Source organism: Chenopodium album, chromosome 23 (genome assembly GCF_948465745.1).
Source record: "Chenopodium album chromosome 23, dcCheAlbu1.1, whole genome shotgun sequence".
NCBI lineage: Eukaryota > Viridiplantae > Streptophyta > Magnoliopsida > Caryophyllales > Amaranthaceae > Chenopodium > Chenopodium album.
In genome coordinates, this window is record NC_137856.1 from 6,193,713 (window position 1) to 6,209,997 (window position 16,285).

General features: G+C 34.9%; 2 protein-coding genes across 2 annotated transcripts; both read right to left on the bottom strand.

The window, feature by feature from the left end:
* Positions 1-1,944: 1,944 nt before the first annotated feature.
* LOC145606924 (polygalacturonase inhibitor-like) lies at positions 1,945-5,588 on the bottom strand. Its single transcript, XM_081662748.1, has 4 exons — positions 4,591-5,588; positions 2,506-2,631; positions 2,155-2,348; positions 1,945-2,045 (listed from the first exon to the last, which is right to left on the bottom strand). Exons 1-4 carry the CDS (start codon positions 5,586-5,588, stop codon positions 1,945-1,947), a joined length of 1,419 nt encoding a protein of 472 aa, XP_081518874.1.
* A 756-nt stretch (positions 5,589-6,344) lies between these two features.
* LOC145609075 (polygalacturonase inhibitor-like) lies at positions 6,345-8,476 on the bottom strand. Its single transcript, XM_081664642.1, has 2 exons — positions 7,849-8,476; positions 6,345-7,010 (listed from the first exon to the last, which is right to left on the bottom strand). Exons 1-2 carry the CDS (start codon positions 8,409-8,411, stop codon positions 6,509-6,511), a joined length of 1,065 nt encoding a protein of 354 aa, XP_081520768.1. The 5' UTR covers positions 8,412-8,476; the 3' UTR covers positions 6,345-6,508.
* Positions 8,477-16,285: the final 7,809 nt, after the last annotated feature.

Below are 16,285 nucleotides of genomic sequence, written 5' to 3' on the forward strand. Positions count from 1 at the left end.
TAAAATTACTTGATAATTTTTGTTTTTTTTTTCTCTTTTGATGCAGATTTGAATAGAGGACGAACAGTCACGCTCAAACTACTTATTATTTGTTATATGTTTTTTTTTTTTTTTAGATTCATGTTACTTTTACAATGTACTCAGATTTGTTTATCAATGAAAGTTATATCAATAAACAATACTTTGGGCTTTGTGCATAATCTCCTTGATTTTTTCTTAGGTATTGTTATTATTATTATTACTATTGAAAATAATAATAATAATATTAAAAAAAAAATAGAGAAAAGAGAATGCCTATCTAAGATAGGCGCTCTCTTCATATGTACCACAACTCTGTATTCCTTGTTTGGTATTTATTTTATACACAAAATAGAAAGCTGTTATCATATTTGGAGGCGTTTTATAAATGTTAAAGGGCACCCCCTCAGAAGATCGCCTTAGAGGCGTTCTCTATTCCTTATTTTGGTGGTAGTGTACCACTATATGAATGTTCGTTTCGGTAAAAAGGGGATAGATACTCAAGTAGTGATTTTGTTGAAAATACTATCAATTGATTCTGCAAGAGTTAGAAGACATTCCCTCACAACCTAGCATGAATTTCGTCCTCCCTCCTACTCCTCATCCATTAAATAATAAAAATCCTATGAATTTCATGTAATTTGTTAATTTATAAATAATTAAAATATAATTTTTTTTAAATTTTGTTTTAATTTGAACATACTTATATAAATGCTAGACAACTTTGATACTTGAAACTAATTATTCCAAACTTGTATCTCAGTTCATTCACGTATATGGTACATTCAAATTAACTTTAAATTGGATGATAAAAATCTATAATGACTAAAGTATGTCATGTCTGAAAACAGTAAAAGTGCTTATAATTAATGGTTGGTCATTGATATATTCATCATCTTTAAATAATCTAGAATGTGATTTCTAATCTATTTTTAGCAGCAAAATATATTCTAAAGAAAGTCATGTGTCTTTATTGTCAGTGCCAGCCCTGATATTTTATGGGCCCTAGGCGAAATGACACATAAAGTGTCAATAATATATATTCACAATTAATATACAGAATATTGTCATTTAAAACTGCTTATTTGCTAATGAATGTGAAATAGTTTGTTACGGAACTAATTGTTACCGGTAGACAATATATTTCTTTTTCTTGTATTCATTATATATTTATTTTACATTTACAAGATAATATTGCATATTTTAACAATTCAGATCAATTAAATATTTATACCATGTAAAGGAGCCTTTATACAATGTTTTGCATAGGGCGTGTGAAATTTTAAGACTGATATTAGTCCATTATTTGTTGTTTGCATGTAAGCACAGGTAGATGTGAATGTATGGCAATAGTTGCGGGTATGGAAAGCCGGATGATGATTAAGGCTGCTCAAAATTATCCTCCTCCCCCTCATAAACTCTCAGTCCAACAATTGATCGATGCTTCTAAGAAAATGGACGCATGAAAAGGACAGAGTTTTATCTAATTTGCTTTGGTGGGTGGCCGATAATGGTATAGTTGCTGAAGAAGATTATGAAAGAGAGAAATCTAAAGCTTACAAGATAAAATAAATGCTTTAATAATTAATTTCGAAACTATATGCTATATTGCCATGTTTGGTGTGTGTTGCTTTAGATCAGTGCGTAAGTAGTGGTCGTATATTAGTGGCAAGATATTAGTTTTATGGTTAGAGTAGTAGGTCATGCATTACTTAATCAAAGTATCTTATTAAATTATCACGTTTTCGTTAGTATTTGTCAAGCCCGGCCCTCGAGAGTAGGCCTGGGGTGCGCCAGCCTAGGCCCAAAACCTGAAGGGCCCAAAATAACATTAATCAAAGTATCTTATTACTAGTATCACTTTTTTGGTTGTTCCATGAAAAAAGGAAGTCCTACTTCCTAATGTTTAGCTGAACCGTATGTACTTCAATTTATAGTTAAGAGGCTTTGAGGAAAAGGACCTACGGAAACACGTTCGTTACGACCTTTAGAGTTCCACCTAGCTACGCTATGGGCTAAGGTATTACCTGCACGTTTTACATTTAAAATCGAAAAAGCAACAAAATTATGAGAAGGAACACAAATATCATCCAAAAGTAGAGAAAAGGGAGTGAAAGAGGCAGCATTTTTCTTCACCCATCCACGACCATGGCAGAATCATTCTCCAAAATAACCGAGTTGTTGCAGCCAACTGTAACCCATAGTGGCAAGCCGCTGCTTCAGCACAATCAGACGACCAACCAGCCCTCTCATGACGCACAGCAGCCACCAGTAAGTTGCCCAAATCGTCCCTAATTCCCACCCCCAAGCCTGTCACGCACTCACGCTTCCTACATAAGCATCACAATTTATCTTCACCATACCACTACAAGGCCTCGACCAAGAACTAGCCGATTGCTGTCTCGGAAAGCTCTGCCCCATAAACAAATTTTTTGCATACTCACTATACTCAGAGACAGATTTCAGCAAATTAGACGCAACACTAACCAGGCAATTGGGCATATAGTTGCATTTTCAAAGATCACCATGTTTCGACACCACCACGAAGCCCAAGCAAGCGTGACCATCTTTCTGAATTCATCGTTGCTGGCTTGGGAGGCTAACCAAAGGAGTCTGTCAATAAAATCAGAAGCAGGGGCTTAGGAAATCAGAGTGGGAAAGTTGCTGACTGCCCAAATGCTCTTCGTAGCAGTACACTCAAAGAGAGTGTGGATCACGGTTTCAATTGAAATTTATGGAGTACTAAGAGATACTCCCTCCGTCCCTAAATCACATTTCTCTTTGGAAATTTACACGGGAATTAAGAAGGGAAGAATAAGACAAATAACAATAATTAGATAATGCAATGGGAAGTACAAAGATAGATTAGTTGTTACTCATGACATGTCATCAATCCTTTGCAAAAAAAAAAAAGGACCAATCACATGCTCCTAATTGAAAATTTTTAACCAATCATATTCATTGTAATTTGGCTTAAGGATTATGAGTGAGATTAGGTAAGCATGAGTGAGAAAGCATTAAATATAAAACAAAAAAAGAGAGTTGATTTACTAAAAAAACTTACCAAAAATAGAAATGAGGAATGTAATTTTGGAATACCAAAAATAGAAAGGATGAATGTAATTTAGGGACGGAAGGAGTAGTGTTTTGGGATTATTTTTGGGATTACTTGTCATTGAATTTCCAAATGATTAATGTTGGAAACCTAACCTTGTATCTTCACAAGGCTTCACATTTTGCTTAGTTGAGTTGGATGAGTTCACTCATTACTTCTTAAAAAGCTTGTCATTGCTGGAAACCTTGACGTTGTCTCAAACATATTGCTATGATGACAATGAAACGAAGGTAGTATTAATGATGATAGTAGAAATTTTTTTTAAAAAGAAGAAGACAGATTAAACACTAATAATCAAGATTCAGTCAACACTGAAAAATTAGGGCAATTATGGAAATTCAGTGACAAGTATTTTACAATATTTTACCTATTATCAGTTAGTTTTTTTATAACATTTTTTATCCTATATATGCTCACAAAATCTGGGTATCATTAGGTAGTTTTTGACAATTTTTTCTTTTTATATAATGTATGTAATATAAATATAGTAATATGTGATGGTAAGCCCCAAATTCTTCTTTATGTTAATGTCTTTAATCAATAAAGATCACCATCGATATGGTGATTATAATCAATCCCTTCATGTAGGGTTTAGTCAGTCCCTCCATGTAGGGTTTAGTTTTGTTTGTTTGTTTGTTTTTAGTGTGTGCAGGACTGCAGGGATACAGATTTGGAAGATTCGTTTGGCAAATTTGTGGAATTGCGGATATGTTGGTTTAGGGGTGCAAATTTAGAAGATTCGTCTTGCAAATTTGCATTTTGCAGATCTTAATGACCAATCAAGTTTTATCACTTTTGCGACTATACATCAATGGAGGTCCGTCAAGAATGATGCAAAGACATCTAAAATTATCCAGGAGCAGTTCAGAAGCGATGTCATTAGTTTAGGGGTGTTTAATTCTTATATTGAGAATTTAGATCTCTCAGAGAATGATTGTAAGTACCGAATGACGATTATTATTTAATGAATCACCCTCCCTATTCCATTCAAAAATATAGTAATGTGTCAAAAGTTATGATGCTGATCGATGTTAATATTCGATCATATTTCATGCCAATTGAGGAGACATAATTAGAATTATAAAAAATTCATATTCAATGTCATCCACAATTTTTGGCATGCAATATAATAATATATAGGAATCCTAATATATATTAAATCCTAAAAACATTTTGTACTTTCTTTAGGTAGTCAATAAATAAACAAGAATGACATCTTATAGGAGAAACACAAACCAAATCACACCATTTATCAATCCATTCCGTATGATGCTACAAATTGGAAAATACACATATATTATTAAGAAAAGCTTTCTAGGTTTGTTTGATAGGCCATCAAGCTTCAACAACTAAACCATTACAAAGTTATGCTACATCTTACAATACACTTGTTAAGTCCTTGCACGACCGTGCCATAATTAACTCGCGGTAGCACCATTGAATTGCGCAATAATTACTTGCAAGGAGCCAAGGGGACACCACAAAGACAATGGTTGTGAATAAAAGAGGACCGATCAAACTTAGCGAACGCCTCTCCAGTAGGAATCTGACCGCACAAATGGTTGTAACTCACGTTCAAGAATGATAAATGAGGCAATTCTGCCAACTTAGGAGGAATGCTACCATATATCTTGTTATGATTCAAATTAATACTAGTAAAACCCGAACCAAACTCCAACTTACTCATATTGAACTCTAACAAATTCCTTGCTAAGTTAATTCGCGATATATTGTTGGACTTAAACATGAATGAAAGATCACCAGTTAGTTGGTTACGCGAAAAATCTAACATAAATGCTTGCCCGAACGAGTATGGGATTGGGCCGGACAAATTATTGTGTGATAAGTATATAGAAATGTTACTATTTTCAAAAGAGATGAAACTGTCCGGGATTGGACCGGAGAGTTGGTTCCGGTCCAAGTGTAACGCGTATAGGTTGGGTAGTAGAGCAAGCCCTGCTGGGATAGAACCCGAAAACTTGTTAAAAGATAGGTCTAAGAATTTAAGCTTCTTAAGTTGGCTCAAATACGAGGGAATCGGACCGGATAAATTATTCCAATCTAACCGGAGATATTTGATGTTTAAGAGGTTTGTAATTTCCATTGGGATATTGCCTATAATGTTAGGTTGTTTTCTGATGTGAAGAGTTTTAAGGTAAGGTAGGTTACCAATGGCAGATGATATATGGCCCGAAAGCTCACCTTTCAAAAGGGAAAGCTCGATAACTCGATGAGTGGATGGATCACACTTGACACCTTCCCAATCCTTGCAACAATCGGTGTCACCGGACCCCCAGTAATGAGAAGCATTGCCAAAGTAATATCGGCTGAATTCCAAGAGCGCGGCCTTATCATTCGCGTTGCATAGGGGTTTAGAGGCGAGAGAAGAGGTAGTAAGGATGGTGTAAAGGAAGAATGTTAAGTAAAGTTGTAGGGTGATCTTGGAGGCCTGCATTTTGGTGTAGGAGGGAAATAATGTTACCTAAGGTGTATTATTGTATTAAATAATAATATATAGGCTAAGGGATTATGTATGAATCAACAACAAAGAAGGGAATTAAAGGGCAAGAGTGTGATCATTCCTAGTATTATGATAGGTCTATCTTTCAATGAATGAGAAAATAAATAGGCTTAATTCAGAGTAACAATATATTTGGTAAGAAGTTTTTGTTTTAATATAAAAAAATGGGTGGAATTTTAATGGTAGATGTAAAAATGTATTATTATAAGCTATAAGTATAATGGTAATTTGGGTAATAAATAACGACACCCTTATTTTATTGCTCTGTTCGTTTCATAATTATTGACTTGTTAGCTCCTCTTTAGCACCAAAATAAGTTAAAATAGGTACTTCAAATGAGAAAAAAAAAAAAAAAAAAAAAATAATACCTTTTAATAGTTTATTTACAACATATAGCAAACTTCACTTGGGTGATACTCAGTAAAACAGGCGGATGATATGTTAGCCTAGCTATTTTGAAGTTAGTTAAGTCATTAGAGTGTCATGGTAAGCATTTGTTTTGGGGGGGAGAAACTTTCCAATGAATAAACTAATCATTCATGTAAATCAAATTAGTGATACAATTTTACCAAATTCTCCTTCTAGAATTGCACTAAAGGCAATTAGACAATTTATGAGCAACCTTTTTAATTTTCTTATTCACATAAACTGTATATCAAATTCATTTAGGGCCTGTTCATATTGAAAAAAATATATGAAATTGAAGGAGTAATATTACAGAAATCAAGACAAAACGTATTATTGTGGAAAACGTACAAGGATTTTAGCCTCTTCCAAAAATACATAACCGTACCATTCATTCTAGAGTCATAAGAACCATTGAAGTCAGCCAATTAACATATAGTTAGACTTTGTTAAAACTCTAGAATTTGTTTCTTATCACACATTAACATCTTGGAAGGGGGTAACAAAATATCACCAAGACATTCAATATTGCGGACCAAATCAGAATTGTCAAACCGTATCAACCGTCGGCTAGTAGGGAGGCGGCCGCACATATTGTTGTTACTCACGTCGATAAACTTCGGATGCAACAGCCGGGGTTGTTTCGGAAATGATCCATAGATCTCATTGTCAGCTATGTCAAGAGACCTTAATCCCTTGGGCAAGTCTACATTGGTGAAGTCAAACTTGAACTTGTTTTGTCTTAGTGAGATTCTTTGAAGAGGTTTATCTTTAGCAAACAAAAATGATGCATCACCACTAAATTGGTTGTAGGACAAATCTATGATTGTGAAATTCACTTGGCCCAACGATCTAGGGATAGTACCAGATAATTTGTTGTTCAATAATGTTAGAGAAAGATTAGTCTTGAATGAACCAAAGCTCTCTGGAATTGTCCCAGTTAGCAAGTTGCTGCAAAAGTGCGAATATAATTTGAAGCAAAGGTTAGCAATAAGTAGCAACACTAGTACTCTACTACTCATATGATTAAGTGCAATATGTGAGAGGGGGTATGTACATAATATGTGGGTTATGTGTCTTAGAAAAAATTGTTAAGTGTAACAAAACCAAAGAATTAGAACGCCCAAGCCCATAAGGCCATAAGGGCCATAACTTGGCCCAATTATATGAATTATTGATCCATTTATTTATTTTCGTCAAACCAAATGACTTTTTTATTTATTTTATTTTTTTTATTCGAACCAAAATGACTATTTGATACCTCGTATATACAATATGGTTAACTACTTTAAGGCTCCTTCTATCCGTTAAAGCTACTTTTATTTAAACAATTGTATTGAAAAGTTAGGGTCATTTAACTTGCTTTACAAAAATAAAATAAAAAAAAATTAAAAAAAAAATATCAATATAAAGAGTCATTTTTTTTTTTTTTTTTTTTTTTTGAGGGAAATATAAAGAGTCATATTCAATTATTCATATACTAAGAAAAAATATATCACAAAGAAATACGGAAACACAATACCAATAACATGGACCACTACTCCATTATAGTAAGCCAGCATCCACTTGTGCTAGTGACTCCTAAATTGAAATCATTTCTCACAAGTTACTCAACACTTTTAACTTATATATCAGTAAATTGATTTAAAGATTGCACATTATATAACTTTTTAGATTATCAAATACATGTCTTACAAATTAGTATTTTTTAAAACAAACATCGAAACCAATTTAAAATTTCCATAAAAGTTATAAGAATTTAATTTAAGTAGTTAACATACATACTAACCTGAACAGTGCAAGCCTAGTGATATTTGGGAGGAGCGACAAGGATGATGGAATAGTCCCAGTAAAGTAATTTAGATGGAGACCAAGTAGATGCAAACTCTTGAACTCCGGCCCCCAGAAATCGGGGATCGGCCCGGTGAGGTTGTTGCAGCAAAGATGAAGGCACTCAAGCCTAGTGAGCTTGCTCAAACTTAAGGGAATTGAGCCAGTCAAGTTTTCTTGAAAGTTGATAGTCAACTTCCTAAGAAAGGGCAGATCACCTAACATCGGCGGGATTTGGCCTGATATGCAGTTGACAGCGCCTGCTCCGATTCTGAAGACAGTAACACGGCCTGGGTTAGCATCATTGTCGTCGTCACATTCGATACCGGACCAAGAACAGCAGTCGGTATTAGGCATCCATGTTGCGAAACAAGAGGCGTTGTGGAAGTGATTCTTGATTTGTAGTAGGACTTTTTGATCATTTGGGTGACATATTGAAGGGGATTGTAAGGATTTACATGAGGAGAGGAAAAGAAAAATAAAAAAACAGAGACATGAGGTTTTTAGTAGGGTATAATTCATGGTTTTTGATTGAAGGATGTGACTTGTTTTGAGGCCAATTCAATTGCATAGGATAAATATAAGCTAGCCAAGCAATGATAAAAATTGAGAAAATGTGCAACTACCTAGTGCAAGTAGCGTAGATTGAAACAATAATATGTTGATTACGTTCATAGATAGTTGCATTAATAAATCAATAATTTTTTTGTTTTTTGTTTTTTTTGGTGGGGGGAGGGGTGTCATGTTTGAAAGCACAAACTTTTTGTATGCTTAATTTGTTGTCGTGGTTTGACTAATAAAGCAGAAAAGAACAACTAGAAGGGTGGGGGTGGGGGGGGGGGGGGGGGGGGGGGTTGGGGGCTTGTGTTTTGAGGACTTGGTTAAGTTTGCCATTAGTTAAAAACTAGTTTAAGTCCCGTACAACGCACGATATTTATTAATGTTAATTTAATAATAATAATTTACAAAAAAAAAAATTAAATTTATAAATATACTACTCATATCAAATTATCATATTTAAGTGTACTTGGAAATATAATTTTTAAAATGGAAGGCCAATATTTTCAGTCACAAATAAATTAATGAAAATGTAGCAAAAAAAGAAATAATTAAATGGAGGGAAAATTTTCAACTTAGAGACGACATGTGTCACTCTAAATTCTCTTTTAGTATAAAGTTATTGATAAGTAGATTAAATGATAAGCTAATTACTCCCTCGGTCCCTATTTTTTTGCTCCATTGTCGAAATGTGGGTTAAATTTTTAAAATATTGACCATAAATTCCCGTTGTTCTTTAAAAGGAAATATAGTCATGTATGATTTGTTTGGCTCATCTCATTGTAAAGTTAATTAATATAAACTTTTTATAATTTTTACGCTTATGAAAATGAAGATATATATAACCATTTTAACACGTGTATTGAAAACCACGGAAAGTCAAATGAGGTAAAAATAAAGGGACAGAGAGAGTATATTTTAAAACATTTTAAAAAATTAAGGTTAATTTGTAAATTACCACCCAAAAAGGGAAGCTGTTTTGAAATTACCACCCGTTAAAAATTTTATTTTAAATTACCACCCATAAAATTAAAAAAGTTTTCAGATTACCACCTTTTTTGGAATTCCGGTGGAATCTCCGTTTGGAGTCCCTACCCAATGACAAATAATGGCTACATTGCCTTTTCTGTCCGTTTTCCTCCCCGATTTTTTTTTTTGAAGTCTCCAACTTCTATTCACAATTTTTGCCCCAATTTCAGCCAAAATTTCTCAAATTTCAGCAGTTATTGTGTGAAGAATTTATCCAGTGAAGTTCAGACTCTCAATTTGCATCTAAGGTATGAATCCACTACTTCATAATTTTGGGTTTTTCGTCAATTTAGGAAATTAGGGTTCCTAGGGCAATTAAATTGGGGGTTTTTTGCAATTAGGCTACCTGTCTGAAATAAATTGGGGGAATCTATTAAATTTCTGCTAATTCAACCTGATGGTGTCCAATTTTGTTGAACAATCGTTGATTTCTGCTGATTGGGGGTTTTTCGCCAATATCTGCTGAATTTTCGCAATTTATCAGCGTCAACAGTACATGTAAGTACAATAATCAATTCAATTTGCAGAAAAAGGATAAGTTAGGGTTTTTATGGGTTGTTGGATATTAGACAGAAAATTAATGGAAGAAAGAGGGAAAAAGATTCCTGATGAGGGAAGGATTTGATGAGGGAAGCTCTCTTTTTGAGCTTAATACAAAGTCAGAAGGTTAGGTCGAGGGGTAAGAAGAAAAAAAAAGGAGGGAAGTTAATATGGTGGGGCTCTCAAACGGAGATTCCACCGGAATTTCAAAAAAGGTGATAATATGAAAACTTTTTTGATTTAATGGGTGGTAATTTAAAATAAAATTTTTAATGGGTGGTAATTTCAAAACAGGTCCCCTCTTTGGATGGTAATTTACAAATTATCCAAAAATTAAATTTGATAGCAAGCACATCAAATGAAATTTAAAATAATGTAGTCAAGGACTTAAATTGATAGATTACTTACCATCTCAATTCAAGGATTTGAAATTTTCTATCTTAACCTTTATCATTCGTATTACTACATTTTTTTTACTAGTTGACCAACAATATATAAACAAATCTTCTCATTCTTTAGTTCTTGATAGATTAGGTTTTGATCTTGCGAAACGACGAACCTATATATCATTGTATCTTATCTTTTATAGAAAAAAAAAATCATCATTAATAAAATTGATATAAGAAAAACCATCAAATTAATGTCTATTAATTAAAATTTTACATAACAATGTCTCTTCAAAAAAAAAAAAAAATTTACATAACAATGCTACTGAAATGGTAGTTAAAAAGGTCAAAAGGCATCAACACTAAATTCCACAATAGTGTAATTTTCACATATTTTCTCCCTAGTTCATCATTTTTTCAAATGTAAAATTAGTGTGTGGTCCAGGCTATTTAAAAAATAATGTTAGTAAGAAAGAGTATTCCATTTTTAATGTTCCACTAGTTTTTGGGCCCAGGCGATGCCCCGGATTATTACATGGAAGTGAACATTAATATACATTGTAATGTATTATTTAATTTTCTTGTAATTAAATTTGTTGTTCATATTGTCATTTGTTACATATTAATATTTTGTATTCGAATGATTGCATAAAAAATTGCCTAGCTTAGTGGTAAGATACTTAGTTATAGAATTAGAGGTTGTGGGTTCAATTCTTGTGGAGAACTTTTATTATTATTATTATTATGATGAGTCCATGTCATGGAATGAAAAACAAATGGAAGGAGAGCCAGGTGGCGTAATGAATAGTTGAGAGCCACGTGGCGTAATGAATAGTTGAGTAGGTGACATGGCGTAGTGAGGAGAGCTTATGTGACACGTGGACGTTCTTAGGAACGCCTTTTAATATATTAGTATAGACTTGTGTTTCACTTAATATTATTGGTTGTAATAATTACAAGGTCCCACTTCTCAAATTTTAACAGGCAAATAAATATTTTAAGAACCAATCATATTTAGTGGAACACCAATGGGACACAAAATATGGGACAGATGATTTTCTCCCATTTAAAAAGAATTACTCTCTTGGAATTGTTGAGGTTATTTCTCTTTCCATGCTCCATAATTTTTTATCTTTAGTTATTTTTTACTTAAAGGTCTATTAATTTTTTCCTTAAAAAAAACCATTAATATTTTCTGCATATATAGAACATAAGTTAGGACATGTTCAGTTCAACTCCAATCAATTCAGTTCAGTTCAGCTCCATCAATTCAATTCAATTCAATTTAGCTCCAATCAGTTTAGTTCAGTCCAGCTCCTAATTTCCTTCTCTCATAAAATATTTATTTCAACTCAATTAAGTTTAGTTCAATTCAATTCCAATTAGTTCAGTTTAGTTCAACAAATGTGAACATGCCCTTACTATTGGCTAAGATTGTAAGAAGTGCGATTTATAGTACTGTCAAAACGGTTTGACACTACAGGTTCAGTTCGGTTCGGTTTGAAATCGATACGGTATTAGATCAGGTCAATTTGAAATCAGTTTAAGTGCCTCGCGGGTCGGTTTCTCGGTTTAAATTGTTATCGGTTCGATTCAGTTTCGGTTTATTCTTGAGCGGTTTTAATTCGGTTCGGGTAGTAAACAGTCCGGGTAGTAAACATTCCGGATAGTAAACGGTTCGGTGCAGACAGGTTGGGGTTTGTAAACTGTTCGGTGTAAACGGGTTTTTATCCTGGTTCAGACAGTTTCGGGTTAGAAACGGTTTTAGGTTAGAAACAGTTCGGTTCTTTTTCGGTTCAGTTTATAACTAGTTCAGTTCTTTTCGGTTCAGGTTATAACTGGTTTGGTTCATTTTATAACCGGTTCAATTCTTCTACGGTTCAATGTTATTCGGATCGGTTCCATTTCAAGTTTACTAAATTACGGTTTGAGTCGATTTTCGGTTTCAAAAAATCGATTGTTTATCGAGTCATTTGGATTCGGGCAGTTAAATGGTTTTGGTTTGAAATTTGACAATACTTGCTAACCTTTTGTTGGTTAACAAGTTTTATATTAAGTTGATACTTCATCATTTCATATTTAGGCATCATATTATATACAAATTCTCATTAATTTTATAAATACATATCATCACTACAAGAAATAGGTCATTTTGCGACGGAAACCTTGCAACGGACTACAATTCCGTCGCAAAAAGGGTTAATTTGCGAGGGAATAAATTCCGTCGCAACTTTGCGACGGAAACAAACTTTTGCGACGGAAATTCCGTCGCAAAGTTTGCGACGGAATTTATTCCCTCGCAAAAGTTTGTTTGCGACGGAAATAATCGTCGCAAAACAATATTAAAAAAAATATATAAAAAAAAACATTTTGCGACGGATTCTGCGACGGAAATTCCGTCGCAAAAAGTTTTTAAATTTTTTTAAAAAAAACTGAAGTTTCGCTGAAGGAGAGAGAAAAAGAAAACGAAGAACAGAAAGAGGAAAGCGTAGAGAGAGATAGAGGAAAGCGTAGAGAGAGAAAGAAAATCCGGCCACTTCACCGCCGCTGTCGCCACCGGAACGACCGGAATCCGGCCACTCACACCTACTAACGCCCACCCCCTCCGTTCACTCCCACTCACGCGCACTCACGCCCACCCACGCCACCCCCTCCGTTCAAGCCCACTCACGCCCCTCCGTTCGCCGGCGGTGTGCAGCCACCACACCACCCTCCTTCCGGCAGCCGGATTTCCGCCACAACACCCTCAAATCCCGGTGAGTATTCCACTATCCCCCTTTGTTTTTGTTTTCAATTTAATTTTAATGTAAACCCTAACTTTTTCTAATTATGTTTTTTAATTTAATTTGTAACTAAATTTTATTATTTAATTACTTGTGTTTAGTGTAGTGTAGTTTAATTTATATTGCAATGTTAGAATTAGTTTAATTTTTAAGATATATTGCAATGTTAGAATTAGTTTAATGTATGTTAGTTTAGTTTAAAATATATGTTAGATTAGTTTATAATGTATGTTATTTTAGTTTAAAATATATGTTAGTTAGTTTATAATGTATGTTAGTTTAGTTTAAAATATATGTTAGATTAGTTTAAAATATATGTTAGATTAGTTTAAAGCCAGACTGGATCTCAAAAGACATCCACAAGATGATGATGGATATTCCCCAAGTGGATGACGTTTACAAGAAGAGGTCAGCACAGAACAGATTGAACCGACGATCTGGCTCTATGGATAATGAAATAGAACCGACCCATTTTCAAGGTTCCATCTTTGCGGTACAACATGCAAAAAAGCTGGTAAGTTGTTGTATAAAAAATTGAATGTACGTATTTATATGTGCTTAATTACATTTGTATCTAATAATACTGTTCACTTGTTCACATTGCAAGGCGGCAAAGAATCAAGGGAAGCTTCCATCAGCACCTGATCTCTTCTTGCATACACACTTCAAGGAGGTGCCCGGGAAAGGGAAGGTTCCTGCGAACAAAAGAGCGAAGGAAATTGCGGTAATAACTAGTTTTCGCCCATTTTCAAGCCACTTGTTTCCTATATTGCCACTTATGAACAATTTCAAGCCTCAAACTCAAGTAACTATGTTAGTTAGGTGTATTAAGGTCAAAAATAGGTTCATTAGATAACAAATGTGAGAAATAGGCAAGTTAGAACCAAAAACGCCCCATTTTCACCCAATTTTCCTAGTTTTAGGACCTAGTGAACCTATATTGCCACTTATGAACTATTTCAAGCCTCGAACTCAAGTAACTATGTTATTTAGGTGTATTATGGTCAAAAATAAGCTCATTTGATAACAAATGTGAGAAATAGGCAAGTTAGAACCAAAAACGCCCCATTTTCGCCCATTTTTTCTAGTTTTAGGACCTAGTGAACCTATATTGCCACTTATAAACAATTTCAAGCCTCAAACTCAAGTAACTATGTTAGTTAGGTGTATTAAGGTCAAAAATAGGTTCATTAGATAACAAATGTGAGAAATAGACAAGTTAGAACCAAAAACGCCCCATTTTCACCCAATTTTCCTAGTTTTAGGACCTAGTGAACCTATATTGCCACTTATGAACTATATCAAGCCTCAAACTATTGGTTCTCATTCTTTATTTTTATTTCTGCATTGTATATCCTTTGTTTGTTACAGGAGGCGTACCAACACAGACAGGAGGAATCAAGAACCCAGGGTTCCCAACTGTCTGAAAATGAAATTTTCTTTGAGGCGGCTGGTGGTCGTAATAAGAAGGGTCGTGTTAGAGGTCTTGGTGTTGGTGCTGACTTGTACTACGGCACATCTAGGGGACGAGGATCGGGTTCTTCCAGCCAATACGTACCGTCGGTCATAACTCAAATGCAGGAAAACTTCCACAAGGAGTTGAATGAGAGGGTGGAAGCAATTGAGAGCCAGATCGATAGCCGTGTGGCGGAACAGCTCGATGCTCGAGTGGAGGCTCGAGTGGCAGAACGGATGGCTGAAATCGAGAGGAAGAACAAGGAGTTCTTAGAGGAGTTAGCCAGTAGATTTACAGGATTGACCACTCCTTTCACTTGTTCTACGATTCAGCCTCAGATTCGAGACCCCAGTAACGACCCGGGTGGTGGTGGTGGTGGTGGTGCAGGCCAAGGACAGCCAGCTTGTGTTTAGTTAGGTGTCATTTTTCGATTTTTGTATATGGATGACATTGTAGTTTTAAAAATTATATCATGTACCGTACTTGGTAGTTACGGCTACGTGTTGTATATATTTGAATTATGTTAGGGCGTGGACTTTTTGACTGAAATTATTTTAAATGCACGTATTTTATTAAACAGGATTGCATGAATACAGGTTCCAGGAAAACAAAACAAAATACAAAAAAATTAAACAGGATTGCAGGAATACAGGTTCCAGGAAAAAAAAACAAAATACAAAAAAAAAAAAAAATTAAAATTACAATAACTTTGCGACGGAAATTCCGTCGCAAAATGGAGTATTTTGCGACGGAAAATAATCCGTCGCAAAAAACTTCATTTTGCGACGGAATTAAATTCCGTCGCAAAATTTGTGACGGACTATTCCGTCGCAAAAGAATCCATTTTGCGACGGAAATACATTCCGTCGCAAAATTTGTGACGGAATATTCCGTCGCAAAATGATTCCTCTTGCTACGGAATTTTCGTCGCAAATGTTGTTTTCAGCTACAACTACCTTTCCGTCGCAAAATCCGTCGCAATTCGTTTTGCGACGGATATTCCGTCACAAAAGGACTGTTTGCTACGAAAGTTCGAGCGACGCCATGCCTGTGACGGAAATCCGTCGCAAAGTCACTTTGCGACGGAATTTTGCCATTTTGCGACGAATTATTTCCGTCGCAAAACGGCCATTTTGCATGTGCTATTTCAAGTTTAGACATACTGATCTTACTAGTTTGTAGCCGATTCGTTTATAAGCAGTTTGGTTCATAAAACGATTTGGATTGCAAGTGGTTTGGTTTATATACATTTCGGTGCAAACGGGTCACGGGGTGTTAACGGTTCAGTGTAAACGGTTTTTATTCTGTTTCAAACGATTACAGGTTGAAAGCGATTTCGGGTTAGAAACAGTTCGGTTCTTTTCTGGTTCGGTTTGATTTCAGTTCGGTTTAAAACTGGTTCGGTTCATTAACGGTTTCGGTTCTTATACGGTATAACGTTATTCGGATCGGTTCGGTTTCGGGTTCATTCACATATGGTTCAGGTCGGTTTTCGATTTTAAAAAAAACGGTTTTTAATCGGTTCAGTTCTCATTTGGGTCGGTTAGTTTCGGGTAGAGCTGTTCATGGGCGGGACGGCCCGCTAAGCCCGCCCAACCCGGCCTGCAAAAATGGCGGGCTTGGACAACCTTTTTGAAAAAAATT